The sequence below is a fragment of the Pteropus alecto genome, unplaced genomic scaffold (genome assembly GCF_000325575.1).
Source record: "Pteropus alecto unplaced genomic scaffold, ASM32557v1 scaffold39, whole genome shotgun sequence".
Lineage (NCBI taxonomy): Eukaryota > Metazoa > Chordata > Mammalia > Chiroptera > Pteropodidae > Pteropus > Pteropus alecto.
The window spans coordinates 9,130,256-9,142,192 of record NW_006443568.1 but is presented as its reverse complement, the minus strand read 5'-3'; the positions used below and the strand labels follow the sequence as shown (position 1 = coordinate 9,142,192).

At 55.0% G+C, this 11,937-nt stretch overlaps 1 protein-coding gene across 2 annotated transcripts in view; it reads left to right on the top strand.

The window, feature by feature from the left end:
- The window catches only part of RPS6KA1 (ribosomal protein S6 kinase A1), a 29,937-nt gene that overhangs the window by 2,466 nt on the left and 15,534 nt on the right, over nucleotides 1-11,937 (top strand). Inside the window, exons 1-10 of one of the 2 annotated variants that reach the window (XM_006924383.3) lie at nucleotides 4,862-5,040; nucleotides 5,901-6,017; nucleotides 6,281-6,362; nucleotides 8,113-8,193; nucleotides 8,335-8,414; nucleotides 9,504-9,610; nucleotides 10,361-10,398; nucleotides 10,750-10,892; nucleotides 11,296-11,366; nucleotides 11,682-11,770. In XM_006924383.3, coding sequence (XP_006924445.1) covers nucleotides 4,906-5,040; nucleotides 5,901-6,017; nucleotides 6,281-6,362; nucleotides 8,113-8,193; nucleotides 8,335-8,414; nucleotides 9,504-9,610; nucleotides 10,361-10,398; nucleotides 10,750-10,892; nucleotides 11,296-11,366; nucleotides 11,682-11,770 — 943 coding nt within the window. In that variant the 5' untranslated portion in view covers nucleotides 4,862-4,905. Of the gene's footprint in view, nucleotides 1-4,861; nucleotides 5,041-5,900; nucleotides 6,018-6,280; nucleotides 6,363-8,112; nucleotides 8,194-8,334; nucleotides 8,415-9,503; nucleotides 9,611-10,360; nucleotides 10,399-10,749; nucleotides 10,893-11,295; nucleotides 11,367-11,681; nucleotides 11,771-11,937 lie in introns of those variants that run through there. The other variant, XM_015598997.2, reaches the window with a different exon arrangement.

Sequence of the window (11,937 nt, the reverse complement as noted above, 5' to 3'; positions counted from 1 at the left end):
GAAAGCAGGATTTGGGCAGTTGGAGAGAGAAGTGGGGCCTTCCAGCTGGAGAAGAGGCGGCGGAAGGGGGCTTGAGAGTCAGGCATTCTGAGTTCAGAATCTTGCCTCTCTTTCCTGTTTGCCTTATAACCTTGGACAAGTGGTTTGACTCTGAGGCTCAGATGCTTTTCTTGTAGAAGGAGAATAAAGTCCATCCCTCAGGGGCACCTGGAGGAGGGCATGGGATGCATATAAATGAAAGAATCTAACAAAGTGTGAGGCATAGTGTTGGTGTTCGATGCTTGTTTATTTTATTCGTTTCCAGCAGGAAGGGGGATTTGGGGCTTAGCAGCCATCCTGTGGACAGCAGTCTATGGTGAGAGCTCCCTGAGTCTTTTCAGCACCCCAGGCGCACCTAGTGTCCTCAGGCACACTGGGGTTCTATTTACCCTCCCTCCTTTCCTAGGGGTGGACTGGGCACCCCAGGGCCCCTCCCCCTGCGATCTCCGGAGCTGGACCCCTTTGAAACGCCTGCAGGTCTATTTTGAGAGCTGAGCATCTCCCCCCTCCCCTCCTCTCTTCCTGTTTATGAAACCCTGATCCCTCCCGGATCCCTCTTGCTCCTCTGGCTGGAGCACAGGCAGGATGTGACTGTGGACTTCAGGGAGCCTCGAGAGCCTCAGGTGTTGGGGGAAACGTCCCTTGGACTGGCCAGGGCAGACTAGCCCACCCTCCCAGTACCTGGGACCCTGTGGGTGGGCTCTGTCCCTTCTGCCTGCCCAGAGAAGACACTGCAGCAATAAGTCTGCTCATCTAATACAGGGAGAAATTCTGTGTACAATGTCCCTATGCTGCTGTGGCCCATTTTGCTTCTAGAAGCAACCTTTTGAGAGTGGAACATGTCATTTTAACCTCTGTTTTACAGAAGAGGAAGCTGAGACTCAGACAAGGAGAGAGTTTGCCTGGGAGCACTCAGCTAGTGAGTGGACAGCTCAGCTTCCCACTTTTCAGCACCCCTGGCCTCAAGCCTCTCATTCATACTGGTCTCTGTACATGAAGCGTCTTTTTTCTCCTTTCTACTTGGCCAATTCCTGTTCCTTCTTAGGGTCCATTTGAACTGCCCCCTCTCTGGAAGGTTCCGGGACCTCACTCCAGGCAGATGGTTACCACACCTGACTGCAGCTCTGTCCCTGAACAGTTGTGTTTTGTTATCATGTATTTATTTTCTGAATCTATACCTGAGGTCAAGGCCTGAGTCTGCCTTGCCATGTATGACTCTTAGTGTGTGGCTCCTGGCATGGGGACAAAGCAGGGGAACAGTAGCTGTGAGTGATATCCAAAGGGGAGGCTGGCTGGCCATCTTTGCAGGGAGGGCAGTAATGAAATGCTTAGGAGTGTAGGCTTTGGGAGCAAACAGACTTTGATTTTGCTCTTAGCTCTCCTCCTTTCTAGCCATGTGGCCTTGGGCAAGTCACATGACTCTGAGTCTAGTTTCCACATCCTGAAATGGGGTGACAGTACCTCCCTTAGACACAGGACCTGGCAGAATCCACATCAGCAAAGGTTGAAGGAAGGAATGTCCTCATGTAATAAATGCTCAATTTATAGGAGGCACAATTCTCATTGTCGCTCCATGCCAATCCTACCTAGTGCCCGAGGCCAGTGCCCAAGAGCTCTCCCATCGGGGATGCCTGTTGGACCCATCCTCACCTGCCCAGAGGGGTGCTGGGAGACATGTCTGGGAACATATGTCTCACCAGAGGGGACAGTGTCTGGGAGGCCCTACAGATGCTGCCAGCTGGGGAAGGGGATATTGGTGTCCATTAGGGCCAGGGATTGGCAGGTGGGCTTGGGCTATAGCTGGTGGAAGGATCCCCACGGTGGTGACCCTAGGGACCAGGGATTGGGCTAGGGGACTCTGGGCTTCTCTTGCAGCTGTCTTGTGGAAGGAAGTAAATAAGAGGAAGTATTGATAGGGGAGTATGGGGCAGGGACCAAGGGATGTGGTCTGGTGTCTGTCCTTCCCCTCCTGTCACCCAGAGGCTTCACAGGCCCTGCACATACCCTTTAGTGAAGGCACTTCTGAGACCGTTTCCTTCCTATTGCCCCTTCCTGTACCCCACTAGCTGCAGAGCGTCTTCCTTTTCTTCTCAGGGACTTAAGGGTTGGGGGGGAATGCAGCTGGCACTAGACCAGAGAGCTTTGGGGTTCCCAGGGCTGTCCCAGCCTCTAAACCCCTACCCGAAGAAGCTGGGGTGAAACGAGAGGCCTCAGTCTAAGGAAGCATCATTCACAACCCTGGCAGACCATCATCAGACTGTTATTGGAAGCCCCGTGAGGGCTGGAAGGGGAAGTCCGTGTGTACACGGGGGCGTGTGTTTCCACATAGGGGATGTCTGTGGAAATGGTTTCCGATTACCAGCCTGTGTGTGTTTGTGTGTGTGTCAGTTCCTGTGGGTATACTGGTGTGAATGATGCAGCGAGGCCATGTGGAAGAGGGCTGGGCCTGGTTAACCCCTGCCCCAGGCTACGTGCTCCTCTCAGACCTCTGTGGGTTGTTGCCAGGGCCTTTTTACCCCCTTGCCCATCCCAGGGCCCTGGACTGGCAGGCTCTTCAGGGCAGGGCTGGGTGTGGTCGTGCCTGCTCTGTGGGCTGCCATTTTGGGTGGGCCCAGCCGTGGGAAGGTCACTGTGGGGGAAGGAGTATCCACGCTCTGGGCTGTGGCAGTCAGAGCTCATGGCGTTGCTGACTCTGCCCCTCGTTCTCTCAAGAGGATGTTTGCAGGTGCTGGATACGCACTGTCAGCACCTCATCACCTTGGGACTTTGTGTTCCAGTCTCCCCTCTTTGGGATCAGAGGAGATGAGGAGAGGTGTGTCTCTGCCCTCCCCGCTGCAGTCATGGGCTTGGGGTCTGCAGTATCCCCTCAGTTGGGGAGCCTGACCCATCTTCTGTCCCTCCTCCCTGCAGAGGGGGAAGTGAGAAGGAGGGGGTCAGGGACCCTGCCTTCTGGGCCGGCAAGTCTGAAAAGCAGAAGTAAAGAGAGTAACGGGGCCCTCTGGCCACTGGCTTGAGCCCCACCATGCAGACCCCGGCAGATTTACCCAGGGTTGAGAGAGACTCACTCCCCTGTCCCAGAAAGGTGAGCAGAGGGTTGGCCTGCCTCCAGTGGTGTCTGTCACCATGACTCTGGGCAAGTAATGGCTTTAGGGGTGGTTCTGTCCCTTGGGGTTTCTGGGTGATTGGCTCTGTCCCCAGGGAGTGTTCTCAGTCAGAGACAGACAGGTGGAGGCTCAGACCTCAGGGTGGGGTGGGCAAGGGTTGCTGTGTGATTCCCCCCACCCCCACCCCCAGCACCTCTCTGAGCCAGGCTTTCTTCCTGTCCCACCCGGGATTATATACAGCGGCCTGATTAGCCTGTAGCTTTTTGTGGCTGCAGCTTTTGTGGCTTTTGTTCAAGGTCCTCTGAAGATGGGGCTGTGTCTGCGAGGGTCAAGACCTAGAATAGGAAGTTCCCAGACTGACCCTAGTACTGAGGGAGGGGACAGGCTTGGATGGGCAGGACATAGCTGTGGCTGACTTGCCTGCCCACCTTTTCCCAGCACTTGAGGCCTGCCGACCGCAGTCCAGGCAATAACCAGGGGAAGGACTTGGATTCAAGCCGGCTCTGCCACTGGTTCACTTTGAGCTTGGTGAATCGCTGCCCTCTGGACCTCAGTTTCCTGTTCCCGAAATGGGCATAACAGCTTTGGGGATATTTGGATCAGAGTCAAAGCCATCAGATTGTACTCAGATGTCCCTCTTGGTCTACTTTCTTAGTCCTGGGCCACCCCTCAGGGGGAGTGAAATCCCAGAGAAATAGAAGACCTCAGAGATGAGTCTGCCACAAATACTGGACTATTCTCCCAAGTGCTGAGAGTTTGCAGGTGACATCCCCTTACCTCTTTCACCACTCTCAGGCAGACCAGCAAGAACCAGAGCTCTGCCTTTGAGTCCAGGGTCTGACTTTCTGGGTAGCTGTGTCTTTCCTGCCCCTGTGTCTGCCTTGGGTACCTGTCTGTCTGCTTGGGCCTCTTGACTGGCTGTCTCTGTCTGCTGCCCACATGCCTCTGTTGTTGGGCTCTTGTCTCTGTCTGTACTTGATGAGTACCTGTCTTCACCTGTTGGGTACATGTCATGTGTTAGGTGTCTGTTGGTTCATATCCCCTTCTGTCTCTGCCTGTTGAGTATGTTTCCCCATCTGCTTCCACCTGTTGGATGCAAGTCCCCATCTGCCTCTGCCTGCTGGGTCCCCATCTGTCTCTGCCTACTGGGTATATGTCCCCATCTGCCTTTGCCTGTTGGATATGTGTCCCTATTTGCCTCTGCATGTTAGATATGAGTCTCTGTCCACCTCTGCCTCTTAGGTATGAGTCCTCTTCTACTTCTGCTGCTTGGGTACCTGTCCCCATCTGTCTCCACCTGTTGGATATTTGTCCTTTATCCATTCCTGCCTGTTGGGCATGTGTACCTTCCTGCCTCTGCCTGTTGGATGTCCGCCTTCATCTGTCTTCACCTACTGAGTGCCTGTCTCTGCCTTTTGAGTGTCCCTCTATTTCTGCCTCTACATGTTGGGTGCCTGTTTCTATCTGTTGGGTACCTATCTGTTCCACAGCAGCTGGGTTGGCATGGGGCTTTCCCCTTTGCAGGCCCATAGAGAGGATGAGGGGGGCAGAGGGCAGCCCTTAGGCAGTGGGGAGGGGGGAAGAGAGAGGAAGGGAACATGAGGGTGTCGGCTTGGAGCTAGGAAACCACAGGCCCTGAGTGATTGGCGGACCAGGCCCAGCCCCCGCCCTCACCCTGCACATCCGCCTTGGGCCCGGCCACCTCTGAGGCAGCCCCGGACGCTGCCTGCTCCTGCCATGGTGCCTCGGCCCTGCCGGGCGGATGGAGCAGGATCCCAAGCCGCCCCGTCTGCGGCTCTTGGACCTGCTCCCCTGGCTGCCCAGGAAGCAGCGGCCCAGGATCAGCCAGACCTCTCTGCCTGCCCCTGGTCCTGGCTCTGGCTCCAGGCGGGACTTGGTGAGTTTGCCCGGATGAGCTGGCCTGGCTGTGGCCCATGGAGCAGGTGCCTGGGCAGCCAGTTTGGCCTCCACTGGCTTTGGCCTCTCTTAGCCCAGGCCTGGCCCTGCTGGGTGAGTGGACCCTGCCTAGACTTGCTTCCTGGGGAAGTGAGAAGGCACTTCAGTCTCCAGGGTAACACTGGCAGAATGGTGGGAGGGCAGAGGGTACCTAGAACAACTAGGGCCTGGCGAGAAGTTTCTAGTATGCTTGTATGAAGGAACTTTCAGGAAATGCAGCAGGGAGTGGGGCAGAGAGTCTCTGGCCTTAGCTCCTACCCACCCCATACTGGCACTTGCTGGGTTGGTGGGGGACTCCCAGGTGACTCTTGGGTCCCTATGCTTCTGAACTCTATCCTTCTGGCTAGAGGGATCCCGTCACCCATCCTGTCCAGGAACAAAAGCCCAGCTCTGCCTCCCCAATATGAGAACAAACTCTACTTCCTATTGTGGTAAAACCAAAACCTTCACAACAGGGGGAGGGGAGGACCTGGGGCAGGTCTGTGGGCCTCAGCCAGAGCCTGGGGTTGTCTCAGCCTGGCCAGCCTAGTGGTGCCTGGGCATCCCTTTGGGCCGGCGTGACCAGGCCGGAGCATCAGGAGCAATAGGAGCAGAAGGCACCTTGGTGGTTTGACCTTCCCCAGCCTTTGAGAACCTTTGGTATTAATGAATCTGGAGGCTGGCCCTGTCAGGGCAGCTTTCTGGTTGGGCCTACGGGGCCCTGTCTGCTGAGGTCTGGGGGGAGTGGACTTGAATGGGGGGATGTGCCCCATGCTGCCCAGATGGGGCCCACTGTACCCACCAGCTCCATTCCTCTGTCAGGATGAGGGCGTCCTCAAGGAGATCTCCATCACGCACCATGTCAAGGCTGGCTCTGAGAAGGCTGACCCGTCCCATTTTGAGCTGCTCAAGGTTCTGGGCCAGGGATCCTTTGGCAAAGTGAGTCTTGAGTCCACAGCTGGGAGTGAAGTACTGGTCATGTCAGAGGTGGGGGTGAGGAGTCACCTTGGGGTTCAAAGGGTCAGAGGGCAAGGGTTGATGGGTCTGAAGGAGGTATGAGTGGTCACCTTGTTACCCATGGAGGGCAAAAGGTGAAGTACTCAGAAAAGTTAGAGGTCAGCCTGGGACCTGGAGGGTGGGCCCTGACAGGGCTCAGCCCCGTCCCCAGCTTCTTCTCTGCTTTCCCCATGCTTCCTTCTCAGGTCTTCCTGGTGCGGAAGGTCACCCGGCCCGACAGTGGGCACCTGTATGCCATGAAGGTACTAAAGAAGGCAACGCTGAAAGGTGAGTGGAGGGCACCTCCCCATGTAGAGCCCAGGCTGGGCACAGGATCAAGGGAGGCAGCCCAGCTGTCTAGGGCCTTAAGTCTGATGAAGGAGATAGCTCTGTCTCCAGGAGTGCCGGGTCTGAAGGTGGAGACACAGTCCTGGTCTCAGCCACTCCTGACCCACCCACCCACCTACCTTATGGTGAAGACAGGGTCCATTCAGAAGAAAAGACTTCCAGGGTTAACCGCACCCCCAGCCACTAAGCCAAGTGCCAATGATGTAGCTAAAGGTGACTGTCTGGAAGGAGGCAGGGGGAGTGTGGCGTGTCTGTGCTGGGGTCCTTCAGATATCAGGTGTCAGGTTGGTTGGGCAAGGCCTCTGTTAGCAGAGTTGCTTCATAATGTCAGAAGTGTCTGAGGGAGACTTCTCAGGGTGGAGAAGCATGTGAAGGAAGAGGCAGGGAGCTCAGGGAGGCAGCTGGGTGGGCAGGAGAGGATGAGTCGAGGCAGGGCCATGGGGATGGATGGCAGAGCAGTTTAGAGGGAGCCCAAGCCCAGGTCTAGAATGCCAGCACTTACAGAAGGTGTGAGAGTGGTTGGTAGTGGGCTTTGGGCTAGGAAGTGACTCTGACTGGCCTGGGAACCAAGGTGGCCTGACCGGGTGGAGCAGGCCCAGGCCAGGGTGAGGTGTGTGTGGGGGTGTCGGGGGATTGGAAGTGTTGGCCTTGGGGACATTAGGGGTCATATGGCCCATTGAGGGGACTCTCTGTGGGGTTGTTTAGATTTGGTGCCCCAAGGCCAGGCTGGTAGGAGTGGGAGTCATTCTCCAGGAAGGACAGTGGGAGCCACTGGGAATGAGAAGGATGAAAAAACTTGGTCCCTGCTTTGAAGGGCTCTCAGGCTGGGGCTGGAGAGGCTGAGCAAACCCTGCAGTGTAGTGACCTGGGAGCCCAGGGGAAGGTAGATGCAGCCTCCCAGGGGGTAGGCTCACATAAGGAGTAGCCATTTGAGCTGTGCCTTGAAGAATGAGTTGAGAAGGGTACCCCAGGAAGGAGGAACTGTTTGCCTGAGCAAAAGTGTAAGGGCAGTTTGAAAATGTAAGGTGAATTTGAGAAACTGACTGGCATAGTTAACTCCAGCATGGTTCCTGACATGTCTGATGAGGGAAACATGAACATTAAAATAGAGTTTGGTAAAAGGTGCTCAAGATGGGGAAGCAAGCACTGTAGGAGAGAGGGCCTTAACTCAGCTTGGCAGGTTAAGGAAGACTTCCTGGAATAGGTGAGGCCTAAACTGAGTCGGAGAAGAACCTGCTGATGATCAGAATTTCCTAGGGACTTTTACTCTTTGAAAAAATACATGTGTATTTGGTGTTGAGCCGGGGGTTCTTGCTCAGATCCATGAATCTGAATTTGAGACCCAGGGAATCTGCCTTTCTAACTAGCTCCCTGAGTGACTGTTCTCACCAGACTGGGGTTGGAGATTTTTATGTCAGACGGCGAGGGGGCTGGTGAAGGCATCTCAGGGGAGCCCCAAAGGCAAAGGCTGAGGGCACACAGAGGAATGGGTTGCTTAGACTGGCTGGGTTGAATGGCCGGCCCATCATGGTGCATGGCGGGAGATGGGGCCAGAGGGATGGGCAGGGCACCAAGAGGCCAGCTCTGGGCACTGCCATGAGATGTAAGGAACAAGTAGAAAAGAGAGCCCTTCCTAGCCAGGGCTGGAGGGAGGCTAGACTCTTAGTGACCACCTTTCTCATCTGGCCAGTGCGTGACCGCGTTCGGACCAAGATGGAAAGAGACATCCTGGCTGATGTAAACCACCCATTTGTGGTAAAGCTGCACTATGGTGAGACCACAAACCCTACCTAAGCTCCCACCCTACCTGCCAGCCTCTGCCCTCGCTGTACGTTGCCCACCTCCTAGCAGGCCAAGGGAGCTGGGGGCAGAGCCCAACTGGTTCCACCATTGCCTTTTCCCCTCTCCCCAGCCTTCCAGACCGAGGGCAAGCTCTATCTTATTCTGGACTTCTTGCGTGGCGGGGACCTCTTCACACGGCTCTCTAAAGAGGTGAGCTGGCACCCCACTACTAGAGGGCCCCAGGATAGAGCTTGGGGAGACAATGAGGCCCCCGTCCCAGGGCCCTGCGAAGGATATGTTCAATGAGGCTTGGACCTGGGACCACCTAGGCCTGCCTAGCAGTCTCTGACCCAGGAACCCACCTGGGACAGAGCCCAAACCCTGGCAAAGCCTCTGAGAGTTTTCCCCAAGATGGGTCTGGGAGGATCAGGCCCTTGGTCCGATGCCACTGTGATAACGGGGAGCTAAGTGTGGCGCTTACCTCTCCGCCTCCGGTCTTCCAAGGCTGTGAGGCAGGACTGTAAGGGTGAGGAAAAGCCCAAATCCTCCTCCCCTCCACCCCCCGCCAGAAAGCTAGATACCATGATGTTATGTCCCAGTTATTAACCAAAGGATTTTGATCTGATATAAAGGAATTTGAGCCAGAAATAAAAATGAGATCATTGATACAATTCAAACTTTAGAAGAGAAGCAAACTTTTAAAAAATTTTTCAGATGTTATTTTAATGTTTGAATAGGTAATACATTTACATGATTGAAAAGAAAATTTTTCATTGAGCCCCTCTACCCCTACATAAGTAAACATTTTTATTGGTTTCTTGTTTAAGCTTCCCATGTTTCTTTGGAAATACAAACCATTCTGATATTTGTTCTGAACCCCAACCCCCCACTTTCTTACGTAAAAAGTACCATTCTGTGATACTGTTCTGTATCTTCTTTTTTCAAGACAATATATCTTACAGATCAATCCGTATCAGGACGTGGGGAAACTCCTTGTAGTTTGTGGCTGCACAGCACTCTGTCACGCAAGGAGAGGCAGTTACTCCCATCTTCTGCTGTCCGACCCTTGGCCTGTTCTCAGCCTTTTGCTATTTCCAAATAGGGCCACAACGAGTGACTTGTATATTAGTCATTTCACACCTCGAACCATTCCTTTATAAAGAGTAGGGTGAGTGTCACCGGGGTCTCTCAGCGCCCTCCCCAAGGGCAGGGACCAGGACCAGGAAGCCACCGACTACCTAATGCCCTAGCTCTGAGGAAGAGGTGATCCCAGCTGAAGCTCCCTCCCACCTATTGCAGGTTATGTTCACAGAGGAGGACGTGAAGTTTTACCTGGCCGAGCTGGCCTTGGGCCTAGACCACCTGCACAGCTTGGGCATTATTTACAGGGACCTCAAGCCTGAGAAGTGAGTGAGGCCACAGCCAGCCCTGCCCAGCCTCCATAGGGAGTGCAGAGGCAGGCCCTGGGGCTTCTTCTGTAATAGGGCTACCCCAGTGGGGGTGGGTGTGACTCTGTCCAATCCCCCTCCCTTGGACTGCCCCATGAATGGTTGGGGTGCAGTGGAGTGGTGGTGGCAGCAGGCTCTCCTTGGGGGCTGCCTAATCACTACTGCTATCATTACCAAGGGCCCGGCACCTCTATGCAGGTGCATCACCTACCTTTTTTGCTAATCCATGTGACCTCTGAGATGCCACCATTAAAGGTCATTCCTTGAAGTGGCTTCTCTAGAATCTTCCTTAACATCTAAATATCCTCAAATGGTAATGCGGGAGCCAGGGTCAGGTGCTAAGGTGAAATGAGTTCTGGCCTTAGATTTAGGCAGACCTAAACTCAAATTTTGTCTCTACCACCTTACATCTTGGCTCCACTAGCTCTATGACCATGAGGAGTTCTTTAACCTCCCTAAGTCTTAGCTTCCCCATTCTTAAAATGAGGCCATAATAGTACCTACCTCACACAGTTTCAAGGATTAGCAAAAAGGGTAGGCAGCACACCTGCATGGCACTGGCAGCATCCCGCTCTACCCACCCATTCATCAAATGGATCTGGGTGGATCACCTTCTCTGGGCTGGGCCAACTCCCACAAAGCCCTGTGGCATCATCAGAACCCACCAAAGAGCCACAACTGAAGGGCCCTGACTTCTCTCCATTACAGCATCCTTCTAGATGAGGAGGGCCACATCAAACTCACTGGTGAGTGGAGGGTGCCAGCCCCCTCAGATCCCAGGGGAGGGCAGGATGGGCTCTTGATGGGCCTGGGCTGAGTGCTGGTGCTGAGGGATTCGTTCTTCCTGAGAGGCTAAGCCAGGTACTTGGAAGTGGTTAAAAGCCCAGGCCCCAGACTTGCAATGGCCAGGGTTTGAACCCCAGCTCTCCACCACATAACTCTGGGCAAGTCACCTAGCCTCTCTGGGCCTCAGCTTCCTCCTGAATGTCCTGGGGGTGATGCCCTCAGGCCTCTGGCAGGAGGATGTGGTGTACAGGGAGTGGCAGCAAGGAAGGCGGGGATCCTGAAGATGTGTCCTCTTCCCCTCCTTGCTGCAGACTTCGGCCTGAGCAAAGAGGCCATTGACCACGAGAAGAAGGCCTATTCCTTCTGTGGGACGGTGGAGTACATGGCTCCCGAAGTTGTCAACCGCCAGGGCCACACCCACAGTGCAGATTGGTGGTCCTATGGGGTGTTGATGGTGAGTGCCCGGCAGGGGTAAAGCATCTAGCCCAGGCCTTGGGCCTCAGTTTCCCCATTGGTACAGTCACGGGGTTGATGGTCTCTGAGGCTCTCCTCTTGTCCCCTGACAACCCAGCTGGCCTCACCTCTACCCAGCTGTAGTTTCCTTCCTGGGAAGGATTCCAGGCTTGGCCCCACCTGGGGTGCCCGCAGTCTGGGATTGAGTCTCTCCCCAGCTTCGGGGCCCTAGAACTATTCCTGGTGTTCTGATTAACAGAGAGGAAAGGACACAACTCTTGATCCAGGTGAACCTCCAACAGGCTAGCAAGAATCCTGGCAATGGAGCTCAGTGGCCTGGGTGGAGGGAGGTGGGGGACATGGGAGATGGGACCAGAGCCTGAATAGACCTTTGTCCTTTGCAGTTTGAGATGTTGACGGGCTCCTTGCCCTTCCAGGGAAAGGACCGGAAGGAGACAATGACACTGATTCTGAAGTAAGCTCCAGCCCCTCCCTGATACCTCAGAGTCCCCTCATGCCTGTCCCTAGAGCTTGGGAACCAGAGTGATACCCTATACCTACCTCAGGTTCACCCATTAATGTGACACCCCTCTGGGTGAAGCATTATGTTTTCCAGGGCCCCTTTTCATCCACCAGGGCCTGTGGGAGGGGAATCCCAGAAGTCTTTGGGCAGTGAGTTTATGGATGGCTTGTCTGGACTGAGCTGAGAACTAGACCTGGACAGAAGGGGGAGGAGGGATGGGGCCTCTGGGGCGGGGCTCAGCCCTAATAAGACCTGGGGCTATTTCAGGGCGAAGCTAGGCATGCCCCAGTTTCTGAGCACGGAAGCCCAGAGCCTCCTGCGGGCCCTGTTCAAGCGGAATCCTGCCAACCGGCTCGGTAAGCAGCCCTAGCTCAGGGGAGGGGAGCAGGGTACAGCTGCAGTCTAGGCCATAGGGCCACATCTGGGGCTGAAAGGGACCGTTGTCCTTTGTGTGGGCAGACAATGCCGCCGGCCACCCTGCTTTCTGGCTCCATGTGTGGTGTGGGGCGGGGGGAATGACCAG